At 59.0% G+C, this 25,544-nt stretch overlaps 1 protein-coding gene across 3 annotated transcripts; it reads left to right on the top strand.

The window, feature by feature from the left end:
• Positions 1 to 11,008: 11,008 nt before the first annotated feature.
• On the top strand, positions 11,009 to 24,707 carry SLC25A29 (solute carrier family 25 member 29). Of its 3 annotated transcripts, none has more exons than XM_060095644.1 (4): positions 11,009 to 11,336; positions 16,800 to 16,843; positions 22,231 to 22,314; positions 22,622 to 24,707. In XM_060095644.1, the coding sequence occupies exons 1-4, from the start codon at positions 11,303 to 11,305 to the stop codon at positions 23,369 to 23,371; spliced, it is 912 nt and encodes a 303-aa protein (XP_059951627.1). In that variant the 5' UTR covers positions 11,009 to 11,302; the 3' UTR covers positions 23,372 to 24,707. The 3 variants fall into 3 exon arrangements, with proteins under 3 accessions (XP_059951627.1, XP_059951628.1, XP_059951629.1); XM_060095646.1 differs by lacking the exons at positions 11,009 to 11,336; positions 16,800 to 16,843 and adding exons at positions 20,502 to 20,543; positions 20,988 to 21,294; XM_060095645.1 differs by lacking the exons at positions 11,009 to 11,336; positions 16,800 to 16,843 and adding an exon at positions 20,462 to 21,294.
• The last annotated feature ends 837 nt before the right edge of the window (positions 24,708 to 25,544 follow it).

Raw genomic sequence — 25,544 nt, forward strand, 5'->3', positions numbered from 1 at the left:
CTGCGCTCATGGCCATCAACCCAGTGGTGTGCTCAACACACCCCCATGTGACCCCACACAGCCCTTCGAGGACACTGAGGCTCAGGGAGGCTGTGCACTTGCCCAGGGTCACACCCGGTGGGGAGAGGTGTTGACATGGCAGCGTCTGGGCAGCCCTGTCCAGGCGGCCCTGGGGCAGGGGCCATGTGTCCGCCCGTTCCCTGTCCTCTGACACAAAGACCTGCAGGCTGGCCTTGAACTGACTGGTGCTGACAGAGGGGGACCCCCGCCTCCACCTGCTCCCCTGTTTGTGGAGCAAGGGGGGGACACAGGTTGGCAGTGGCCGCTGCCACGACAGAGGACAAAGGGCAAAAGGCAGCCTTTCCAAGGCCAGTCCTGATATCCATCCTGGCCTTTAGAGAGGTGCATGTTAGCATCTGGTTAGGAACCAGGCTGTCTGCCTTCAAATCCCAGCTCTGAGACCTTGGGCAAGCCCTTGACCTCTCTGTACCTCCGTTTCTGCATCCATGAAATGAGGACAGTACCTGCCTCTCGTCTGTGAGCACTCAGGGCAAACCCCGGGTGTGTCCCTGTGGGAGTGGCCAGCCAAAGGCTAAGGCTGCATTAGTAGGAGTGTAGGTTCTAGAAGGAGGGAGGTGACGACAGGACTGTTCTGAGCAGGGCAAATCCATTTGGGACATGGGTTCAGCTGCAGATGTTACACTTGAGAGGCCGGTACCTTGGATGAGGAAGGAGCTTGAGGCATGTTGTCTAACTGAAAGAACAGGGAACTGTCTAGTCTCATGTTTCCTGCAGTGTCTAATGGAGTAAGTGCCACCCAGCCCCAGGCACCTGAGCCAGAGCCCAGGAATTGTCCTGGCCACCCTCCCCCCTGCACCCCACATCCTGTGAGGCACCCAGTCCTGAGGTCAACCCTCTGAAGTTCGCGTCCGGGTCCACTCCCGCTACCCATGTGCACAGCCCCCAGCTTCGTGGTCTCCCCCACCGGACAACAGCCCACCCCGCCCATGCCCCCCACCTGGGCAACAAACACTGCATGCCTACTACATGCCACAGTCTAGGCACTGGGCCACTGTAGTAAACACAGGCAAAGGTCCTTTCCTGGCTCTTATGTCCCAGGGGAGGAGACAGAAAACCAACACAATAAATAACCAAAATAAAGAGTCTGCCAGAGGGCGGTAAGTGACAGTGAGAGTCAGAGTAGGGAGGGGACGGGGTGGGGGGGGCGGGGACAGTGTTAGAAAGGGCAACCCAAGAGGTGGCATTTGAGACAGGCGTGTTTTCTTGGTCACTGCAGCCAAGTTTCACCTGCCCTTTGTCTCCTGAACAAACATGCCCCAACTTTAGCCTTCTCCACAGCAGAAACAGAAAACATGCCACCTCACTGTTTAGGCTGCTTCGTGCAGGTCTAAACGTTTCCGCAGCCAGCTGTGAGCTTCCGGCAGGCAGAGTCGTCCTGGATTTGTCCCTGAGCCCACGGCGCCCAGCCCAGGGTAAGCACCCTGGGGAGACTGGATGAGTAAATGCGTGAAAAAAAATGAGTCTGTGAATGGATGGGTGGAGAGATGGAGAGGTGGATGGATGGATAGACGGAAGAAGAGAAGGATTGAGAGATGGAAGGACAGACAGATGGAAAGGCGAGTGGATGGGTAGATAGATGAGGGATGGTTGGATGGATGGATAGTGGATGGACAGATGGATGAACCCAGGGCAGGGTCATTGGCACAAACAGCCGTGGCCCCGTCAGTGCAAAGGGCTCGGGGGAGCAAGACCCCCCTGGGCATGGCGGGGCTGTTTGCTGGCCGAGGTGCCATGGAGGAGCTTGACACATCCTACAGTGCATTCTTACACTTCATAGCAAAAGGAATGACTACAAGTTCTTAACAAAACGTCCAGACCAGAGAGGTGCAGCCAGCACAGAAGGGAAAGCCCCACCACCCAGGCGTGGGTCCCGCCTCCCAGCAGGATGCAGGCAAATACAAGTTCTTTTTTACCATCGTTTTGCGACTTGCTTCTTGTCCTTATCAATACATCTGGGATGCCTTGCCACCGTGGCACCTGGGGACTCACTTCCTTCTCCTGCATGAACACAGTGCCCGTGGGGTGGCCACGGGGCCTGGGTGGACAGGAGGCTGAGCCAGGCTGCCCGGGCGTGGCCTTCACCCTGAGCTTCTCACTGTGTGATCCGCTGGGGCCTCAGTCTTTGTAAAAGAGCAGTTCCGTTGCTTCCCACCGTATGGCTTTGAGAGGGCTAAAGCGTCAGCAGCCACAAGGCTCCCGGAGCCATGCCTTCAGCCAGCAGATGCTCTAAATATCACCCTTATGATTCAACTAGCTAGTGATGTCCTTTGAGCTAGTGATGTCCTTTGGATTGTACTTCGACAGATAAGTGTAATACTCCGGTCTGTTACAGAAAGTGCCCCAATAATGACGCTTTGGAGTCTTTGGTGTTTCAGTGGGCACGTTCTCAGAGGGGAGCTTGTTGGGTCAAGGATACCTGAACTTTCTTTTTTTTTTTTTTTGCGGTACGCGGGCCTCTCACTGCTGTGGCCTCTCCCGTTGCGGAGCACAGGCTCCGGACGCGCAGGCCCAGCGGCCATGGCTCACGGGCCCAGCTGCTCCGCGGCATGTGGGATCTTCCCAGACCAGGGCACGAACCCGTGTTCCCTGCATCGGCAGGCGGAGTCTCAACCACTGCGCCACCAGGGAAGCCCCTGAACTATTTTTATCTATCACGTACGTTGCCATTTTGGCAGGATTTAGAGGGGCGGCGGTGAGGGGGACAGTGGGATTTCCAGGCAATGAGTCCAGAATGGGCACTGGAGGACTGGGCTGGCTCCAGAGATGGTCATTTCCAGAAAATGGGGCTCCTTGGCAAGACTGGACGAGGTCAGGAGAGCCCAGGTGCTCTCCTGGCTCACTCTGTGACTCTTCGAGCCTCAGTTTCTTCATCTGTGAAATGAGACAGGAGACAAGTCTGTACACTCTGGCTTGACCCCTGCCGTGCTCTGCCCGGATTGCACAATGCCCAGCTGGGTGCTGCAGACCACACGGCCACGGGCAGGAGGCGAGGCTGCACCCACCTTTGGTGGGGGCATATCTCTCGGGTGTGACTGGTTCAGGGGGAAGGGGGTGGAAGAGTCCCCACCTCAGTTCTCCCAGACACCCTAGCCCCACTCTGACATCCTGAGGGGTTAGGGCCCTGGCTCCCAGGGCCTCAGCGTTGCAAAGCATGTGACAGGGCGTGCCCTGCTGTCTCCCGTGCCCCCACCTCCACCCTGGCAACGGGGTGAACAGGAAGGGCTGCCCCCAGCTCCCACTGTTCCCAGCGGAGGTGCCAGAGGATGCTGCCTTTATGTCTGAGCTCAGCTCAGAGCTCCAGCCCCCCTGGAGCCACCCCTGTGTTACAGATGAGGACACCGTGGGCCAGAGAGAAACAACCAGTGACAATTAGGGGAAGACCTGGAATGTGAGCCCCGCTCTGCCACGGGTGACACCGATGAACTTGACCCCGTGACTCAGTTTCCCTACCTGCCAACCGGGACGACAGCTACCTGGGGCAGGGTTAATGCAGATAAGGACTTTTTAAATTCTTTTTTTCTTATTTTTTTGGCCTCGCCACATGGCATGTAGGATCTTAGCTCCCCGACCAGGGGTCGGACCCGCAGCCCCTGCAGTGGAAGGGCGGAGTCTTAACCACTGGACGGCCAGGGAAGGCCCAATGCCGGTAAGGACTTTGAAGGCTCCAGGCACCGGCTGTCAGACGGAGCAGAAGAGACCCTCGAAGGGCCAGCCAGCCGCCTCAGGCCCGGCTCCGCTGCTGGCTTGCTCCTGGGCCTGCGGTCAGGCTCCTCCAGTCCTGCCTCCACCCACATGCCAGCCTTGTCTCCCCAGTTCCCCGGCACCCAGGCCATAGCCAAAACCCTCTGGTCACTTCTTGCAGCGTCTCCTGTTTCCACCCCTGTGACCCCTTCACGACCTGCCCAGGAGGCACCTTCAACCCTGGGGTCCACTGGCTGGAAGGGCTGAGAGGATCATACCCCCTGGGCCTCAGGCTTCTCGCCTGGACAAGATGACCTCTGACACCTCCCAGACCTAAGACCCAGGGGGCTGGATTGAGGAATGAGGCTCCGTCCCAAGCAGGGCCTGAGGCCCATCATATCTGATGATGTGGGGAGAGCAAGCTATGGACGCCTGTCAATCATTCATTAATTCCAGCGCACACCTTCTTGTGCAGGCCTCACACTGGGTGCTGAGATCCAAAAATGACTCACATGCTACCCGGCAGCCCCGGCCTGGCTGGGGAGTGTACTCATTATCTATGACCGCATGAGAAGTTATCCCCAAATTCCTCAGAAGCTTATGATACCAAATGTTTATTATCTCGCCATTTCTGAGGGTCAGGGATCTGGTAACAGCTTAGTTTCGTGGCTCTGGTTCACGGTCTCTCACCAGGCTGCAGTCAAGCTGTCAGCCAGGGCTGCGCCATCTGACGCCTGCTGGGGGCCAGAGGACCCCGTTCCAGGCTGACTCGCTCACACGGCTGTTGGCTGGGGGCCTCAGTTCCTGGCCAAATGGACCTGTCCACAGGGCCGCCTGAGCACGCTCAAAACACAGCACCGAGCTTCCCACACAGCCGGGGTCCGGCCACAGTGCCTTTATGCAGTCGTGGCCCTCTTGAAGGGGGTGGTTGCTGCACAGGCAGCAACAGGGGGACCTGCCTGGTGGTCCAGCGGTTAAAACTCCGCACTTCCACTGCAGGGTGCTTGGGTTTGATCCCCGGCCGGGGATGTTCCGCAGGCCACGTGGTGCAGCCAAAAAAAAAAAAAAAAAAAAAAGACAAATTGCTCACAGGCAGCAAGAGGAGGGCTTGGCTGGACGGGCGTCCTCAGCACGTGAGAACTGGACGAGACTGGCAGGGAGCAGGCCAGGAGTGGGAGGGGCTTGGACCTCCCTGGCTGGAGTGTGTGGACACATCTCATTGGTTGTGGGCACAGCACATCCAGGGGAAGCGGCGGGCCTGGGGGGGCGGTGACCAGTGAAGGAGGGGAGGCTGGGACAAAGTGCCGGGGAGGAGGAGACGCCTGAGCCAGGTGGGAAGGAGAGAGGCACAGTTTGACAGGAAGCCCCTGAGGGCAGGCTCACCTGGACCCCCGCTGGCACAACAGATGCTCAAAGGCGGATGCGGCCTGCCACCCTCCATTTGGACAGCAAGGCCCCGAGAGGGGTTCACCTGGGAGGTGAGCCTGGCCCCTGGATGAGTGGCACAGGAGCCAAGTGTCAGGCACCCAAGGGGCCCAAGGACGGGCCTGTGGCAGGGGCTCCAGAGGGCAGAGCCCAAAGCAGCGGGGCAGGTGGCAGAGGGGGGATTCTGGCTCGGGCAGAGGGGACCGTTCTCCCTGCTCGGTTGCCCGTCGGGCGCTGGCTCACATCTGGCTGGGTGACTGCCCCAGGCTGGGCAAGCAGGACAGAGGAAGCCACCGGAGGGAGGAGGGACACAGAGCTGACAAAGGCCCCTCCCACCCGGACAGGTTCTGGAAAACGGGGGCTTGGACTCTGGATCCAACAACCACCGCAGGGCTCCTAGGTTCCAGGGTGCCGAGGCCTTTCTCTCAGGCCCTTTCTCCGTGGTCTCCGGCGCTCGCGAGGAGCCTGCCTGCCACCCTGCTGTCCGAACACGCCCCTGGGCTCAGTACCCAGTACCCCTGCCCAGGGCACCACCCTGCCCACCCCTGCCCCACCCTCCCACCGACTCCACCTGGGCGGGGTCACACGGCCCTCCTCTGGCCACTGCGCTGGGTGCCTGCTCACTGCCTGTCAGCCAGGGACGGTCTGCTCACCCAGCTGTCCCCCACCATGACAGTGGAGCCCCCAGAGGGCACCGATCAGGCCTGGCCCCAGGCGGCCCGTGGGCAGCAAGCACACGCCGTGTCCACGCTTGGCCAAGCTCCCCCCAGCCCAGCCCCTCTGTTCTGGCCAATTAGCCCAACCCAAGCTGGGGTCCACCCCTTTGGCCTTCCAGGTCCGGGGCGCCCCAGGCAGATGCCCTTAGCTCTATTTTTACACCAGAAGCGCTTGCCGTGTCTATTTATATCCCTCCCCATCTTGAGTTTCTGGTCATCTCGTAATCTGGCCAGGGCCTCCCTCGATCCTGCCTCTCGGTCCACTCACTCCAAGGCCAAGTGGCTGCGGAGCACAGTGGAGGCCACAGCTCACTTGGAGAGGTAGCCCTGGGGAAAACTGTGACAGTTTGCAGCTGAAGGAAGATGCAAGAAACCTACACACACAGCGCGGTGGCCGCTTTGGGGATGACTAAATTCAACTGAGAGATGTGAATTCCGCGAAATCTACCCAACAGGAGAACTCTGGGTGCCATGGACTTGGGAGGGGCCACCAGGACACTGGCTGACTGTCCCTAAGGGGTCCCAGGCCCTCCACCCTCTGAGGCCCAGCGCAGACACCCTCACTGGGGTGGCTGAGTCATTCCCAGTGCAGACTGGACCAGAGGCCAGAGGGACACGCAGACGGCAGACATTTATCCACCGGGAGAAAGACACCTCTTGGGCAGAGCCCCTTCATCGGCACCAGGTGCTGGGTCTCTAGGCCCCCAGCACAAAGCCACCACGCCTGTTCACTGCAGCATCTTCAGCAGCCATTAGAGGGCCCTCCTGAGCCAGGGCCTGGAGCCCAACTGTGGGGTCAGGGTTTAAGAAGACCTTAGGAAAAAAAAAAAAAGAAGCCCTTAGGAAAGCCTTCAGTACCTCAGCTGATTAATTAAATTAATTCTGATCTTCCATGTTTCCTGCAAAGGTGTCAGTGGATCAAGGCAGAGAGTCGGGCATTTTGCTCCGGAGGAACGACAGCAAGGCCGGGTCTGCCCCTGCTCTGTGCCCGCCCTGCGTGAGCTCCTTCACTTGCTCTGGCCCCTAGAATCCTCCTGAAGCCATCTGACAGATGACGAACGTGAGTCAAAGATGGCTCACAGGGCCACACAGCCAGGAGGGGTCCGAGTTGAGACTGAAAAGCAAAACTGAGCCAGAGCTTCCTGAACCTGTCCTTGGAGACGGTCTCAGCCCCTGAAGAGGTCAGTTTCAATGCAGGTTTTGCCCCTGCCTGCTCCGAGGGTCCAGGTGGGGCCCTAGAATCTGCATTTTAGCGGTCTCTCTGGGAGACTCCGATCCTAGAGGTCTGGGGTGGGAGACCCGTGGCCACAGGGCAGGACAGCCCAGAGCCCAGACTCACTCACCCAGGGCAGGCTCCTCGGCTGCCTGCTCACCCCCTGATGTGTGCCAGGCCCTGTCTAGTGTTAGTAAAGAGGGGCAAAGTCCCGGCCCTGGTGGAGCTAACATGCCAGAGGAAGGGAGGTGATAAACACATAGAGGACATACAGTGTCACTCTAGGAACTGGACGAAAGCAGGGCATGGGGATGGGGTGGGGGGGCCCCCCAGACAAGCCCCTTTTGAGGAGCTGAGAGTTGAGCAGGGACCTGAGTTCTGGAGATGACCTGTGCCAGGCTGGGAGGAGGAGCTCCCACCCAGGGGAAGCAGTCAGTGCAAAGGCCCTGAGGTGGGAATGAGCTTGGAGCTGTGAGGGTGCAGCCAGGTCACCTTGGGCTCTGAGGCACTGAGCTTGGGCTTTATTCCAGGTGAGGGGGGGGGCAGTGGACAGCCCTGTCCTCCCCACCAGTCTCTGCCCAGGAGCTTTGGAACCTGTTCCGGTGGCTTCCATCCTAGAACCACGCCTGCCCTGGCCCCCAGCCTCGCCCTGCACACCCTCCGGCACGGCCTAACACCCCAGAAGATCTACACAGCAGGTGCCTCGGCCCACCCTTACCCCACTCACCCTGTGACACCTTGAGCTCCAGCCTTGCTCCCCACCCCACCCGGGGTCCAAATAGACTCCCATCACTGAATTCATCAGATTCCAGGGTGAGAACATTTACAACCTGTTTTTTTTTTACCTGCTGGTGTTTCTAAATTTTCCAAACCCAAACTGTCTTATGTAAGAAATTATAAAAGCTGTGCAAAATAAAAACTCTACCATGCACTTTCAGTGACCTGGCTTGATCCCTGGTCCCCTGTGGCACTTCTCCCCTCCTAGCTGTCCTCCCACTGCTCTGGCCGTGGGCCCCTCCCACCTCTTAAAGGCTGGGGTCTGAGCCCGGCAAGGTGACCTCCCCTGGGAGGGAGAAGGGTCCTGGGGCCCCGTGGAACGTGAGAAGTTTGAAAAAGCACATTCTGTGCTGTAATTTTATCCTCAGGAAATGAAGAAGAACAGACATGGACCCCAGTGGCTGATGGAATAATACAGGCCTGTCAGTAGTACTCATTTACTTGGCCATGACTTCTTCGCTTCTGGGTCTCTCCCCAGCTGTCGTAGAAGGCCCAGGAGGTCAGGGAGGAGGGTCTGCTCTGTCCCCGCTCCAGGCCCAGAGCACCAGCTGAGGGAGGGATTCCCGGGCAGCAGGGACATGCATGATTCTCAGGGAGAGACGGCTTTCAGAAGCAATGTGGTCTTAGGGTTTAGTAAGCCAGCAGCGCACCCGCATGACCCCAGCCACTCACAGGGCCTGCTTTTACTCCTTCCTCACGGCCTTGAAAATGCTGCTTCAAGCACACGCTGGGACGAATGGGACAGACCCTGGACTTGCCCTTGGGGTGCTCCCGGTTGGAGGTCACCGCCCAGCACCCTCAGCCTAGGCCTCTCTAACAGGCCACTGTGGGCAAACCTGCCCCAGAGCCCACCCCTCTACTGCTCACCACATACTGGACCTTTGTCCCCAAACCCAACAAGCCTCAGCCTGAACACTGGCTGTCCCCCAGTCCAGCCCCACTTCCCAGCCCTCCCTGCAGGATGCACAGCTAGAGGCCTCACACCTCACACCCCCTCCCTGGCCTGTAGGATCCCACCCTACAGCTACCAGCTCCCCCACCTGGATCCCTGTAGGGTCGGCCCAAACAGGGCTTCCCTCCAAGGAGCTTTCTGAAGCTCAAGTATTGAGTGCCTACTGTGCACCAGGCTGCCAGGCCCCTTCCCAAGGACCCCCCCAAGGAGTCAGGGCTCATGCCACCTGCCCCAAGCATGACATTAACTTAAAGGCACTTGTGTTCTCTTAAAAACAAAACAAAGCGGGTCCTCTTTGTCTCCTTATTAATTGGTCCGTAATAATTTTCTGACTTTCTGCCCTGTTAAGGCACTTGACTCTCCTCTCAAACCTCCAAAAACAGGGATGGATGCTGCAGGCATTTTTGCTTTACCTCCTGAGGCCTCAGTCAGCCAGGGACCCCCTGTTCCTAGAGGTGAGTCACCTGGATGTAGGTTGTCCAGTTTAATCGCCATGGCCTCAGAGGTCTGTCTCCAGCCAACTCCTGCCCCTGTTTTGAGTCTGGGCTGCTCCTGGGGCCCACATGCTTTTCTGGCTCATGGGCCTTGTTGAGGCCTGAGCTGGGTCAGAGGCTGGCGATATTCAAACCCAGGCCTCCAGACCCCTAGCTCAGGGCCCACCAGCCATCACAAGCACTGGACTAGGAGTCAGCAGACCTGGGTTTGGGTCTCTGCTTACGGAATGTTCTATTTAGATTCTAAGAAGAATAAAAGGAAACTGCATATAATCGTTGGATTCCTAGTGGCCTCTGTATCACCAGGGTTCACTACTTATTGTACATACTCCTGACATATACCCCTTAGTACCAAGTATATATAATCTTTAAAACCTGTCCATGAGATACATATCCATGGCAACCCCCGTGTCGATTTCAGAAACAGTAAAATGCAAATAAAAGAATTGTGTGATCTGCCACACCGCAAGGTGTGGTCCTGACCACAGGAGCACGAAGAAGGAAGTTGGGCGCAGGCCTGAAGGCCTGAAGGTGTCATCTGACTCCCATCGTGAGGGAGAATGCGTCCAGCCAAGCTCAGTCCCAACCGGCCAATCAGGACTTCAGGAGGCGCTGGGGAAGGAGGGCAGGAGGAAGTCTCTGACCCGGACCCTCCCCAGGGAGCAGGGAGGGGGTCCCTTGCCACTGCCAATCTCGGGGACTGGGGGGAGGGGCGGGGAGCGGCGTCGGATTCTGCTCCTACTTAACCTCCCCGCCCCCCTGCCGCCCAGCCACCCGCGTAGACCAGAGCCCAGCGCCCTCCCACTTCGCCTTCGCACCCTCCCTCCCCTCCGCCTGGCTCTCCAGGCCCGCAGGCCTCCCAGAGCCGCGGCTCGAGGACCGTCCCCTCCGGCCACACAGCGCCTGGCCGCCGAGATGGACGCGCCGCGATCTGGCCTCTGCCGCCTCGCGGCTCTCGGGCCAGTCCAGGAACCTCCCCCGCCTCACAACCTTCCGCGGCTCCCGCAGTTCGCGCTCAGGTGCGGGCCCGCGAGGGCCTAACCACGCCCCTCGCGAGGTGAGCCAGGCGGCCGGAAACCGCAGGCCCACCGCCAGGAGGGCGCACAGACGGGAGGGGCGAAGACTCCCCGAGGGGGTGTTTCGCCGCTCGAGGAGTGTGACAATTAGTGTCCGAGACTGCAGGCCTTGGAGGGTCCTGGCGCTTCCACGTTCGTTACCGCGGCGTGTCCCCATTATCCAGGCGAGGACCCTGAGGCTGGGCGGCGGAGTCTGGATCTAAACCCAGGCCCCAGGATCCCAGGCCCAGTCCGGAGCGAGCGCATGCCACCTCCCGCCCCGCTGACCCGCATCGCGCACGCCGGGAAGCTCCCGGGCCGCGCAGGCTGTTGGCTCCCCGGCCGGGCCGGGCCCCACCTTCCAGCAGCAGCACACACCCGGCTTCGCCTCCCGCCCGGGGCGGCGCGGGCGGGCGCACGAAGCACATTCTTTGTCTGCAGCGCCTCCGCAGCTCCCCCGCCCGCCCGCCTGCCTGTTACGTGCCTCCCGCCCCGCCCGCCCCAGGTCCGCCCAGCCAATGAAGCGCGGCGGCGGCGCGCAGGGCCCGGGGTGTTGTCCGAGCCTCGCCCGCCCGTTGGCTGAGCTCTGCGCCCCGCCCAAGCCCGGCCGGCAGGTCCGAGGGGCCGGACGCGCCGACCGAGGTGAGGCACCACGGGCGGTGCGCGGGCGACAGACAGCAAGGGCCAGCGAGCCGGCCAGCGAAGGACGTGCGCCCGGCGAGGAGTCGAGCGCTGAGCCGCCTTTGCCGCCGCCAGACCCCAGCCTGCGCGGTGTTCCGTGCCAGGAGGCGGCGGCCAGGCCGAGTCCCGGCCCAGCAGGGCAGGGGGAGCCCTCGACGGCCACCAGCCCGGCGAGGGGCCAGAGAAAGAGGACAAGGAGGAAGGGCGGCCTCACCGAGGACCCGGCAATGGCGCTCGACTTTCTGGCTGGATGCGCTGGGGGTAAGGAGGCGGGCGGGTCCTGCCCGGGCGCGTGCGGGGGCCGGGAACGCCGGGCCGCCGGGGCGAGGCATCCGGGTTGGGAGGCCAGCGCACCTGCGAGCTCTCGGCCCAGTGGCTTATCCTGAGGCTGGGGATTCCTCGTCTGTAAAATGGGTTAACAGTGCTCTTGTCTCACGGGATTCTCGTGGGCGTGAATTGACGACAAGCCGGGAGGGCGCCTAGCGCGCTGTCCGCGAGGGCAGGTGTCTTTTAAGTCCTTCAGGGCACGTTCGGACGAGAGGTCTGGCGCTCCGGGACAGTACCGTGGCTGCCAGGGGACTGCCAGAAGGATGCCCCACCGCCCTCCTCGCCCGAGGCCAGCGGACGGCGAGGCCCCGAGCCCATTTCCCTCTCCCCCTCCCCCAGCCCGCGCCCACCTGGAGCAGGGTCCCCTCCCTCGACCCAAAAAGTTTGAAGCTGGCTCTACCCCGTCTCCCGTAGCCGTCTGGGTGGGGCTGGGGCCGGGGCCACTGGACGACGCCCTTAGGGAGATGGCGTAAAAGGCGCCGGCACGACCCCAGGCACCGAGTCACGCTTTGGCGCCCCGCCCCCTTCCTACGTGGTGCTGCTGGGCGTCAGACTCCACCCGGCTGGCAGAGTGGGCCTGACACGCCGCGCGAGCTAGGCCTTGGTCTCACGCGTGCGTGTCCCCGGAGCCGGGGCGCGGCGCTGGGGTCCTGTGTCCCCGGGAGGACCTGAGTCAGTGTGCTGTACGGGCTCTGCTGTGGCCTGACCGTTGGGCGTCGGGCTCTGCACTTGCCTCTCTGGCCTTTAGTTTCTCTGCTTTTACTTGTAGAGTTAATTTATTCAACAGGTACTCACTTGGAGCCGGGCTTAGCCCTCAGGGATTCGGCAGAGTGGAGAGAAGGGGCGGGGCTCCGCCTCACGGGAGAGCGCTGGCTGGGTGTCCCCAGGCCCCGTCCAGTCTCTGACATCAGGTGCTTTTCTTCGCCAGCACCTGCCCCTGTTGTCTTTAGTAAAGCTCTCAGCTACCTGCCAGCCGTGGGCACCCTGGAGGAAGAGGAGAGTGTCTAGCATTTAAACCAGTGCGGGCTAGCTTCCTGTTCTGCACGAGAGGAGGGCTGGTGGAGACGGGGGATGTGCCCAGAAAGTGGCCCAGACCGTCACCCAATCAGGCCTCCAGGCCCCAGAGCTTTCAGTAATTTGGGGAGCATTTCTCCCAAGCCCGGGGTGCCAGAGGAGACAGGAGGGGTTGGCCTCTGTGGCTCTCAATCCCCCCATCCCCATTCCACTCTCTGCTCTTCCTGTCCCCCTCGAGGGACCTCCCCGAGTGTCCTGTCACCAGGCCGGCGGCTCCTCCTGGGCCCCAGACCCTTCTCTACCCACCCCCAATGGTGGCTCAGCCCCAGGGCCAACACCCCTTCCAACCTCTTTCCACTGGGCGGAGTGTGGGTTCTTTTCCCCAGAGGGGCAGGATTCCTTCTGTATTCACGCAGGCGTCCTGGGATCCACAGGGATTGGGCTGGGAACACTTATCCTAAGGCCAGGCCCATCCCCACCAGACACACTTGTTAAGCCACTCTGGGCTCTCGCTCACCCAGGACCCTGCCTGGAATGCCTTCTGCCCGTCCTCGCCAAGCCCACCTGCGAGAGATCCTGTCCAGGCCCCAGGGTTGGGGCAAGGCCAGGGTCCAGCACCCTGGAGAGCTGTAGGTACTCCACAGCCCCCAAACCGACTGCCCTGCCGGGATCCAGGTGGAAGCCTGGGGCTGGTGGTGCCCACCTTCTCCCGCACTGTGTGAGCGGAGACGGGAAAGGGTAGAAGAGACCCTCTCCTGGTATATTTGACCCAGGAGAAACCTAGGCCCTCAGAAGTGGAGAGAGACTGCCATGCTCTTCCCTTCCCCCAGCCTCTCGGGCACTAGGGGCCGGCCCACAGGACAGGGACCGGATTGTGTCCCAGGCCTGCCTTCCGGGCCCCTGACACGGCCTGGCCAGAGCAGAGGGGCCATCCAGGAACCTTGCGCAGGTGGCGCCCCTACCTTGGGGCCTGGCCCCCAGAGGTTGCCTGGCTACTCGGGGTTTGAGTTCCTCAAGGCCTGGAGGCTTGGGGCAGATGAAGGCTGCCTTTCCGCAGCTGGGGTGCCTCTTGATTCAGATTCCCCGGAGGAAGGACAGTACATCACCTCTGACTGGCTGGGTGTGGGCCATGTGTTCAACCTCGCCTTCCGGGGAGGTGCGGGTGGGACCTTGATTGCCAGCTTCCCCGAGGTCTCCCAGGGTGGAAGGGTCCCAATGCCCACCTGCACTCCCCCACCACGGGTCAGTTCCTGGTCGGACCTTGGGCTCTGAGTGGGGGTCCCCTTGCCGCAGGCATGGATGGGAGGAGAGAAATTCAACCGTAGGCAGTGGGACCCTGCATAGGGGGGACAGGTCAGTCATCCTGGTGTCCCTTCCCACCACTTCTGCCAGGCGCCTCCAGGACAGTGGTCCTGCCTCCTGCCCTTGAGGGTCATGGGGTGGGGGTTGCCCCTCAAAGACCAGCTTATGTAAGGCAGTGGGCACCGGCTTTGGAGTTGGGAGACACGGTCCACTCTGGCTGCTGTGACTGTAGGCCACTCTCAGGGAGATGGCCCTCAGGCTTCCTGGCTCTCAAGGTGACTGGGAGGTTAAAAGGATAAGGATTTGGGGGGCTGGAGGCCCTGATGGCGGCAGGCCCGTAGCCGACTCTTGTTTCTGTGGATGGAGATGTTTGGGGTGAGGGGGGCCAGCCCTTTGCCTGAGGGCACTCAAATCAAGGGAGAAAATGGGAATGCAGCTGCCTGCTCTAGGAGTCCTTGGTGGGATGAGGGGCACCTCTCCCACCCCACAGGCTGATGAAGGCTGTTGCTGGCACCTGGGCAAGTCTGGGACCAGAGGCGGGGGCATCTACCCACAGGAAGGGGACCCCCGCCCCAGCTGGGCCTGGCTGCAGGGGCCACGGCTGGAGAGAGAAGGAAGGCCAGGCAACACACCCCAGGCAGTGTTAGGTTTCCAGAACCCGAGGAGATCCAGTTACAGCCCATGAAAGGAGGTTCTAGAACTAGGATTTTCAAATTCAGAAAATTCAAAGCATGAAATGAAAAAGAAGGTAGATCTCAAGTGATAAAAACAAAGTGTGTCTCGAAGACCAGAAACACAGAGGTGGAAGTCTCGAGGGGAAAGACAGGCTTGGGGTGTCTTTTCACCCACCTGTGAATGTTAGGGGTCCCAGAGGGAGGAAAAAGGTCTGGAGATGATGCGTATGATGAATAGATAATAGAGGAAATTTTCTCTGATCAGGAAAAGGCTAGTCTGCGCTGGGGGAGTTCCAGGCTGGGTTCTTTTAAAGAAAAAAGACACACCCTTGGTATCTCCTGGTGACATTCCCGAAATCTACAGATAAAAATCTCAGTGGCTTCTTCATAGAATAAATAAATTATTGATAAAGGAGAACAGACACGCTGACAACAGATTTCTCATCTGCAGCACTGGAAACCGGAAGATTCTGGGACATTGCCTGGGCCCGGAATTCTCACCAGAGCACAGGACTGTTTTCCCTAATGGCGTTAAAGAAACAGAGTTTGCAGATGAGCAGGAGTTCAGAGGGCATGTCTCCCACGTGTTACAACTGAGGGCCATAGTCAAGAAAGGCTCCAACGATCGGAGTAGAGACCCCGAGATGGCGGGAGAGGTGAAGAGGAGAAGGAATAGCCTCGAGCCTTGTGGGGTTTGTAGGTGGAGATCAGTAGAAGCTGGCAGGGTGGGAACCCTCGTGAGTGTAGGATGGGGCAGTGGAGGGCAGAGGGAGCCTCCTATTCTCACCCCGTGGCAGGGATGGTTCTTTCTACATAAGGGTTATGAGTGTTCAAAAGCAGAAGTAACTCTTAGCTGAACTTACAAATTAACAAGCAGAAAGGGGATAAATAGTAGTTTGCCTGAACCAGCAAATATGTGGAAAGGAAAGAAAGTACATAGATCATGCCCATAAAATAAGATGGAATCATGTCAGATCTCTTGTCTTGGCAAAATCTGAGATTGCTGCAGGCCAGAGTAGAAACCAAAACCCAGCTGTAGATTGTTTGTGGAACAACTAAAACAAAGCAGCAAGACAAGGTTGAAAATTAGGAACTGGACAAAACTATACCAGACACACGTGACCAAAAACAAAGCAGGACTGGCAAAGCTAATATCAAACAAAGTGGATTTTAAGGTCTGAAGCATTAAGCAAGATGAAGAGGACATTATACAAGGATTAAAAATACAATTTATGGGGGAATTCCCTGGCAGTCCAGTGGTTAAGACTCCACGCTTCCGGTGCAGGGAGCACGGGTTCAATCCCTGGTCGGGGAACTAAGATCCCACATGCTGTGTGGTGCAGCCAAAAAGTAATAATAATAATAGTAATAAATAAATAATTTTTTTTAAAATACAATTTATGAAGAAGCGTAATAACTCCCGTTGACTTCTGGGCATCCACAAACATGCTAACCAGCTCTGTCAGGGAGCTAGCTCTGAGTGGTTAAGGAGGGCGGCTCCAGGGCCAGAAGGTTTGGGTCCAGATCTCAGCTCCACCGCTTACCTAGCTGTGTGGCATGGACATATTACTTTTCTATGCCTCAGTTTCCTCATCTGTAAAACGGGCTAATGGTCCTTTCTTTACATACATAAGAAAGAGAGTTGATACACGGACAAAACTAAGAACGGTAACCAGAAGGTAGAAACGTTACTGTTTGTTACTCAACAAATGTTAGCCTGTTTAATTGCTATATTTAATTATACATTTAAATATAGCAAAAAAAAAAAAAAAAAAAGAACTGTAAGATGTACACACATGAAATTCTAGGGAGGAAAGCATGGGAGTCAGTGCAGCAGTTACCCGAACTCACTGAGCCCCACTTCTTCCATGAAGCAGAGTAACAAGACTGCCCGACTCACAGGGATGTTTGTAACCCACACAGCACGCAGGACTCTGACAGGTGCTTGTGGGCCATTTGGAGGGGGAGCCTTTGTCCTCTGAGGGGGGCTGGATTCGGACAGGTCCTGGACCGGTACATAACCGACCATGAACGCCTCAGGTCCTGGGTCAGCACTTCCCGGGCCAGGAGTGCCCCTCTGGGCGAGAGGCCGGCCCCAAGTCCAGAGCCCTTGGAGCCCCCAACCGTGCCAGGTATTTGGAGTGATGTGAGCATCTTAGAAATGGCACATGCAGCCTCCCAAGGGGGAGCTTCTGTTGTCACCTGCAGTGAGCAGCAGGGCGGAGGGAGGGTCACCAGCTCTGAGCTGGCCAGGTCCTGGCCTGACCTCGGGGCGGTCACCTTCACTTACCCTCACGTGGAGGATTAAGGGGCTCCCGGCATGTGCCAGGCATGTCCTTGCCAGAACCGTGCCCCACGCTGCAGTTTCTGAGGCATCTGGGTCACACATCCTCCTTTCTCCCTCCAGGTGTGGCCGGTGTGCTGGTGGGACACCCATTTGACACAGTCAAGGTGAGTCTCTCGTCGAGGTTTTATTCTCAGGCCCTCGTGGAGGCGCAGACATTGGAGGGCGGCTTGCAGCGTCCTGGTGGCTGGACCCCCCCCCCCTTTCCGGGCACCACCTTGGGAGCCCTTCCAAGGTCCTCCCACAGGTTCTAGAAGGAAGGTGGAGTCAGGGTTCTTCTCCCTGCTGCCCAGGTGAGAGGCAGCTTGTCCACAGGGCCGAGTTGGCCTATCTTCCCAGGTTTGTCCCTACAGTCTCCCAGCTGGGGCTGAACTTGGAAGTCCATCCTGGGGCTTGGCCAGCTGGGACTGAGGGGCCGAAGGGCAGGTTTCCTCCCACCCAGAGCAAGGGGCACCCACCCTGTCTTTACGCAGAACTCCTCCAGACAGCTTCCTGAAAAAGAAAGTTCAGAGAGAAAATACAGAAATACAGAAAAATCAAACCTTGTCAGCCTTTCCCGTGACCGTGATCTTCACAGAGCGGTGGTGATCAGGGCTGAGAAACCGAGCAGTCGTTTTCTGAGGGCTGGTGTGCACCTGTCGGGTGCTGGTGGTTCCAGAGCATGGCCCCGGGGCCGGCGCCCAGGCCCCCCTCCACGAGCCCACACCTTGGCATGCCGTCGGGCCCCAGGTTCTCCGGCGCCTCAACGGAAACCAAGGAAGTCCGCGCACCCGGTTGGAAATTCCCAAATAAGATTTCCCCCCCCCCCCCTTTTCTGAGGTTTTTTGGTCCTTCAGCTATAGCCAAGTCAGGACCCTTCCTGGCCGGCTTCCCCTGGGAGCCCGGTGAGCTGCCAGACCTGTTGTCCCGCCGTGAACACTGAACTTGGCATCTCTTCCAAGGGGGGCGAGGGCAGAGCGCAGGCAAGACGTCATCCCGAGGAGGGTTTGAGAGGACTCCCTGTCTCCGCTTCCTTCAGGAGCCCAGGTGTTCCGGGGCTGAGACCAAGTCCTGTGAACTAGGGCAGGGGTTTTCTCCAGCACAGGCGTGAGGGCCCTGCCTTATGCACTGGCTCTGACTTTAAAAAGGTCTGTCCCGGGAATTCCCTGGTGGTCCAGTGGTTAGGACTCCCTGCTTTCACTGCTGAGGGCCCAGGTTCAATCCCGGGTCGGGGAACTCAGATCCCCCAAGCCACTCAGCGAAGTCTCCCCCCCACCGCCCCCGCAAAAAAAAAAAAAAAGTCTGTCCCTGGGCCTTGTGCAGCTTCGGGCCCCCTGCCCGGCTGATCTGCCATGGGACTGTGGGCCAGTCACTTTACCTCTGGGCCAGCTGTTGTGACCTGCACAGCGAGGGGTTGGCAAGATTCCTGAGGCCTCTGGGCCGGTGCCCCACAGTGTAGTCTGTGCTGGGTGAGATGCTAATTCCGAAGGGCGTGGAATTCCTTCCAAGCCACTCAGCGAATCTGGGGAGGAGTTGGGAAGGCCAGGCTTTCTGGCCACTCAGCAGCCCCTGAGCCCCCATATGGGCCTGTGGAGAGTGAGGTGCTGGGGCAGCCTGTCCGCACGGCTGCCGGTGTCTGCCCAGCTGGCCACCCCCCGGAGCCTGCCCACGGGCCAGAGCAACCCAGGACAGCCAGGCAGGGTCCACGTCATGCTGTGTTTCTATCGCGTGTTCACGTGCTGTGAATGCCTCTCAGAGCTGCATCCAGCCAGGAAGTGTCTCCGATTCACTTCTTCAGCCCAGCTTTGCAGAGGCCTCTCTGAGCTAGGACTCAGCCAGGCCTGGCCAGGCCTTCTGCAGCGCCCCGCCCCCGGCCCCTCAGTCAGGCCCGCCAGGCTGGGGGGCACTTTGCTCTGTCGTCTCTAGCTCCCTCGGACCTTCTGAACCATGACCAGCACCCCCGGCAGTAATCGGAGCACAGGAGCCTCTGCCCCGCTGGGCTCCTGCCCCCGGGACACCCCTCTCCCCCCACCTTACCTGGCACCTGGAGGGTGGGCTCTGAGGAGATCCATTTGGAACTGTGTTTTTGCCACCGTGGCCCGCCAGTATCACATCTGGGCAATGCTGTCTTTAAAACGCCAAGCTTTTGGTGTGCGGGGTAGTGTGGTCTTTGTGAGCTTCCACCATGGCGTACTGGGGCCGGAACGTGCAGAGGTGATGGTGCAGCCCATCAATCTTATCTTCCGAGGCTGCAAAATAGATCTCGGACTCAGGTGTGACTTTATGAGCAAGTGAATATGCAGATAGAGGGCTGTATCATTGGTTTTGATGAGTATATGAACCTCGTATTAGATGATGCAGAAGAGATTCATTCTAAAACAAAGTCAAGAAAACAACTGAGTCGGATCTCGTGAAAAGGAGATAACATTACTGTGCTCGAAAAGTGTCTCCAGCTAGAAATGATCAGTGAAGTGAAAAATTGTTGAGAAGGCAATACAGTTTTTTTAGGTGTCCTTTGTTAGGAGTGTAGTTCTAAAGCATTTATTCGTATTGTTTTTCTCACCTTTATGATATTACCAGATGACAATAAATGCTGTGGGATTGTTTTTATTAAAATATTTACATTGTTTCCTTCTTAAAAAAAAAAGCCAAGCTTTTTATTCTGAAGGGGGAGAAAACCCACCCCCAGCAATCACCACTGACACTCTTGTCCCACCCATGGGCTCAGATACTATTAAATTGTGCTGATTCTAGAGACACTCATTTAGTTTGATTTAATGCTCTATCACCAATGGCCTTTTTTTTTTTTTTTTTACCGACTGTTTTCCATTATAAAAGTTAAGCATTCTCAGTCAAAGAAAATTGGGAAATGTGATTTTTTTTTTGATGTCTTTTAATCATCGGGTACATACACATTTTTTTGGTTGGCTTTCTATTACAAAAGTAATGTAGGTCATAAAAAATGTTCACCATAACAGAGACATATAAACTAAAAAGAAAACAAAAACAAAAAACAGCAGTCCTTTATGTAACCTTTCCCCCAAACCTTATTAATGATTTCTACCAAGAAACAGACATGTACACAGGCCCACATATATTGCTTGCTTTTGGCAAAGGTGGGATTTACTTCATAGCTCTGTGGTGGTTGTTTTAATTGAAGTGTCACACACGGAGAAATGTGCACACGCGCTCTGTGTACGAATCTATGAATCACTGTGAAGCACACACCTGGGAGAAGAAACGAGGCCTGTCCCCCCGAAGCCCCCCTCCCCTCCTAACACCTCCGCCCTCCCCTTTTCCAGGCGGCCACCATCCTAACTTCTCATCCGTGGTCTGTTTTACCTCTTCTTGAACCTCATGAACTTGGACCTGGGCTCCGGAATGCGTGCAGGGACACCCGTGTTCCATGTCCATCCACGCTGTCTTATGGCCACGACATTGGCAGTTTGTTCCTCCATGTCTTTGGAGCTGAAATCTCAGTCCAAAGTTTGGTTTTCCTCTGTTGCACCCAGAACCGCAGCCGCTGTCCGCAGACACACCGCCTTCGCACATGTTTCTGTGGGAAGGCCATTTTCTGTCCTGTGTCACTGGATGTAACAGTGACCAGGCACACCGTGTCTGAGCCCTCTTTCACCAGGGAACAGCCGGCCCGGGCAGGGGAGGGGGCGGGGAGGCTGGGGGCTGGCCTCGGGGGTCCCTGCCTGGATGTGATGTTGAAATTTTGTGTTGCTTTAACCGCCTTTACTTTCTGAGCTAGGGGCTGTCTCCATCCATAGCAAAATGTAACTTTGTTGTAGATGAGCGTAAGCCTCACCCCGGAGAGCGCTAGTAAGTACAGACCAGGTGAACCCAACGCTTCTCTTCTCTGTCGTTCCCCTCCCCTCCCCACCCAATTAGACCCTGGGCCTGGACCCCACCCCGCCACGCCCCTCCCCACCCCCCATGCCCCAGAGTTCCCTCCCCAGCTAGGGACAGGGAGGGTGTGAGGTGAGCTTGGGCCCAGCCCAGATCCTGGGGTGGGAGCCCTGGGGGCTGGCTGAGAAGAATCAGCCCCCTCTGGATCAGGAGATCATGTGGGATCTCCCAGCCCTGTCGGGGAGCTGGGAGCCTCCGGGGCTTGTGTGTGAATGACCACTTTCCCAGGGGTGGGCCTGTCAGTCCTCAAATGAGATCCTGTCAAGACTTAAAAGATGGGGTGTCTGAAAGTCCAGCCCTCAGAGGGAACAGCTCCGTTTCACGTCACGTCTGCTGACACAGCCCTCTTTGTGCCAGTGTCAGGGGACCACAGGAGGAAGAGACAGTCCCCCAGAGACCCCAGAACATTGAAGGGAAAATGAAGAGCCTCCCATCACAGAAACAACCTGAAACAGAGCTCGTGGTGTTAATATGTTTTCCAAGTTCGTCGAGTGGTTGTGCTTTTCTCCTCTGAGCTGGCATCCAGGGCAGGGCGGGGTGCTGGGGTGAACGTCACAGGGTGCCCTCGGCGGTCAGCTGCCTCTCGGAGCAGTGGCTGCCAGCTGTTGGTTGAGGTCCTCGTGTGCCGAGATGGTATTCTTTTTTTCCTTACAAAACATTTCCGGTAAGTGCATTCGCCAGCACCCCTACCCCACCCTGGACCCGACCAACACAGCCACTCATGTCCCCGGAGTGGACAGCCTTGACCGAGTTGCAAAACATCTCTGAGCCTGTCTTCCCACCTTTGAAATGGGAGTGACCAAACCCACTTCGGCCAGTGATTCTGCCTGTAATGGTGATAATCTCTGAGTCAGAGCCGGGGACCAGCTCCCGGGATGGGACCTAAGCTAGCTCACCCCGACCCGCGTGACACGGATTCGGAGTTCAGGAAACGTGCTCCTGCTCTGCACTGCGGGGCCTGCGTACCAAGGACAGAGATAAGCCCTCGGTCCACAAAGGACGCTTTCACAGTGAGGCTCTGGCCCGCTGGGCCCCAGAGTTGCTGACACGGTCCCCAAGGAGGCTGCCAGCTGCTCTCCTGTCACCGCTTGACTAACTCATGACCACTGCCCTCACCGGGGGACACTGGCAGAAACCAAGCGGAAGGCCCACGAGGCCCGAGGCTCCTCACTTTCAGTGCCCACTGCGTGCTGCCAGCCCCTGATGCAGGGAGTGCGGGGTGGGATGTTAGATCCTGAGCCCCTCTGGCATCGGCCACGATTTGCTACCGGGAGGGTGGGGAGGTCTCGAGAGACGTCTCATGCCCCACTGTCGCTACATGGTGCAGAGACAGTGAAGCAGGGGTCTTGAGGACCCCTGCCCCTCTGCAGCTGGCTGTCCCTGTGACTGCCCACTGATAGCCTTCCCTAAGGAGGCACAGACACCCAGCCCTGCCCCACCCTGGAACTCCTAAAGCCATAGAAAGCTCCTTGGCTCCCTGCCTCCTGGGTCTGGCCTCGGGCCTCCTGGCGAGAGCCTCCCCGGGTGTCCTGAGTGCTGGCCCCGGGGAGCTGGGCGTTCTGGCTCCACTAGCCCGCCTTTCACCGGGCCCTCCTTCCAGGTGCGGCTCCAGGTCCAGAGCATGGAGAAGCCCCAGTACCGAGGGACCTTGCACTGCTTCCAGGCCATCATCAAGCAGGAAAGCGTGAGTGGCCTGGGGCTGGTGGGGGTGTGGCGGGGAACCAGCCTCTGGGATGCTGCCGTCCGCAGGCCACAGAGCTGGAAAAAGAGGCTTCGGGGCAACTGTTGGGCAAATCCAGGCTTTGCGAATGGCAGGGTGCAAGTGCCCAGGCCTCTCAGATGGAGGGCTTCGGTTCTACTAAAATTCTGCTTGATCCTCGTGTACCGCTAGGGTGGGCTGGGGCAGCTGCCAGCTGCATGGAGGGTCCCTGGAGAGGTGGGCTTGGGCTCCAAGCGGGAGCGCCCCTGACGCGTCTCTGTGCACCCCGCAGGTGCTGGGCCTGTACCGCGGCCTGGGCTCACCCCTCCTGGGGCTCACCTTCATCAACGCGGTGGTGTTCGGCGTGCAGGGCAACACCCTCCGGGCCCTGGGCCGGGACTCGCCGCTGAACCAGTTCCTGGCGGGCGCGGCGGCGGGCGCCATCCAGTGTGTCATCTGCTGCCCCATGGAGCTGGCCAAGACGCGGCTGCAGCTGCAGGAGGCGGGGCCGGCCCGCACCTACCGTGGGCCCCTGGACTGCCTGGCGCAGGTCTACCGGCGGGAGGGCCTGCGCGGCGTCAACCGGGGCATGGTGTCCACACTGCTGCGCGAGACCCCCAGCTTCGGCGTCTACTTCCTCACCTACGACACGCTGACGCGCGCGCTGGGCTGCGAGCCAGGCGACCGCCTGCTGGTGCCCAAGCTGCTGCTGGCGGGTGGCACATCGGGCATCGCGTCCTGGCTCTCCACCTACCCCTTGGACGTGGTCAAGTCGCGGCTGCAGGCTGACGGGATGCGGGGCGCCCCACGCTACCGGGGCATCCTCGACTGCGTGCGCCAGAGCTACCGCGCCGAGGGCTGGCGCGTCTTCACGCGCGGGCTGGCCTCCACGCTGCTGCGCGCCTTCCCCGTCAACGCCGCCACCTTCGCCACCGTCACGGTGGTGCTCAGCTACGCCCGCGGCGAGGAGGCCCGGCCCGAGGGCGATGCTGTGCCCGCCGCCCCGGCGGGGCCCGCCTTGGCCCAGCCCTCCAGCCTGTGACGCCCGGGCCCCCGGCACCCGAGGGCCCGACCTCTCCCGGGGCCGCTTTTCCAAAACGCAGCCTAGACATAAATTGGGGCCCCGACACCGACCGCCCTGCACCGCACTCCCAGACCCCGTGGGCTGTGGACTCCATCAGACCTGGGTTGAATTCCACGCCTGAGCTGGGTGACCCTGGCCACAAATTTGACATCCTCGGTTTTCTCCTCTGTGAAATGGGGATCCTCATACCCGCGTTGTACAGTCAGGAAGCTCAGAGATGATGCCCCTGTGGCACCCAGCCTGGCACTGTTACTTGGAGTCTTCCAGAAACCCAGCCAACACTCCAGCCCTTTCCTGGGATCCCAGCCACACCACCATGGGGTCTCTGATGACCCACCCATGAGCTTGCCAGCGACTCGCTAACGCTGCAAATCCTCCACCTGGCGGAGCTCTCGGGACACTTCTTGGCCACCTGTCCAGTCTGTGTTAGGGACAGAGAGGCCGTTCAGGGGCTCCTGGTGTCATAGAACTGAATCTTCTGCCAGTGCACCCCAGCTTCTCCATGTGGCAAGGCTGGGAATACCCCTACCCCTGACGCTCCCACTGGAGGGTAATCTGGGGGACCACTAAGAAGCCATGAGACCTTCTGGAAGCTCTGTATTGGCCTAGGGGCTGGGGTGGGGGAGCGGGCACAGGTCAGTGGGAGGGGAGATCTCAAGAGGTAAATACAGCCATGGCAAGGAGAAGTCTTTTCACCCTCTGGGCTTCAGGCTGCCCATCCGTAAAATGGGAACGTGGGTCAGCGGATGTCTGGGGCTCTGGCCCACTACCAACGGCCAGGAACCAACACCAGGGTTCCCCAGGAAATGGTGTCCTTCCCAGACAATCTCAATGCTTCGTGTCCCTGTGAATCATCGCAGGGCCTGTAAGTGGGCACAGGTACCGCCAGTTTGGGCCCCTCCAGGCCGAAGGGCATCTGAGCGCACGCTCCAGGGGCATCTGACGCTCCAGGGGCTGTCACTAGAAGCAGGGCTGTGGTGTGAGCTCAGGGCAGCCCGGGCGCATCCAGTACATCATGGCCGTGAGAATGGGTGGGAGGAGGATGCTTTTGCACAAGCTGCAGGTGACTGTGGCCTCCTTTGCCCCGAGTGGCGCTCAGCCTCTTGGGCAAAGTGATGATAAGCTCTCCCAGGAGGCAGGCTGTGCTCAGGGAAGGACAGGACTCCCACCTTGTACACGTGGCATCATTGTTGTACAGAAACCGCCAAGGGAATAAAGTGTTCTTTGTTTTTTTAAGACAATGGGGCTTTGTGTATCATAGAGGAAGAGGTCTCAGTCCCACCCCGACACTGGAGTCAGAGGGGCCAGCATGGTGGTCTGCCTGACCTGGGCCAGCTAGGGGGTACCTCCAGACCCTCGGTTTCCTCATCTACAAAATGGGGCTAATGGAGGCATGAGGATTAAGGGAGTAAAGCTCACAAACAGGCTGAGCACAGTCTCAGCCAGGCAGCAAGCGCTTCTCCGTGTCTGTTGTGACCGGATGATGGGAGGCCTGGTCCCCGGCCACCCTCCAGCTAGGCAGGGCAGGCCACGTGTGCTAGGAGCGCTCTCTGGAAGTACTGAGGTGGGAGGGCTCAGGGGACACTAGCTGAGGCCAGACTCGGCCTCCCGGAGGAGGGAGGTCTGAGTGGAGCCCTGAAGGGCGAATGGACCTATCCCTCTGAGGTTAGACCTAGCCCAACCTAAGTGGTCCGAGAGGGCTTCCTGGAGGAGGCCTCGCTTGCCAAAGGAGTGTCTTCACGTCTGCCCACCCCCACTTCTGCCCAGCCTCCTGCAGTCAATCCTGGACATGCTGAGTCTCCACAGCTACCAGCCTGGACTCTCCTTCCAACTACTGAGTCAGAAGCCCCCGCCCGCCTGCAGAGGAGGGCAGGAGGGAGGGCCCAGCTTCCGCTCCAGGAGGGGCCAGCTCTCCTGTGCCTTCACACCCCGTTGAATCCCCAGCATCAGCCTGTGACGTCAGGCTTATCTGCAGCTTCCGGGGACAGGAGGGCGGGAAGGGGCTGGCTGGTGACCCCGGGCAGGGTGTCCTCAGACGACACGTCACAGGCTCTGTTAACCCAGTGGTGTTCCCCTTGACCCCCGGGTCCCAGGCAGCAGCTCCTTCCCCAGTGAGGTTCCTCTGGCCTCT

The sequence above is a fragment of the Mesoplodon densirostris genome, chromosome 4 (assembly GCF_025265405.1).
Source record: "Mesoplodon densirostris isolate mMesDen1 chromosome 4, mMesDen1 primary haplotype, whole genome shotgun sequence".
NCBI lineage: Eukaryota > Metazoa > Chordata > Mammalia > Artiodactyla > Ziphiidae > Mesoplodon > Mesoplodon densirostris.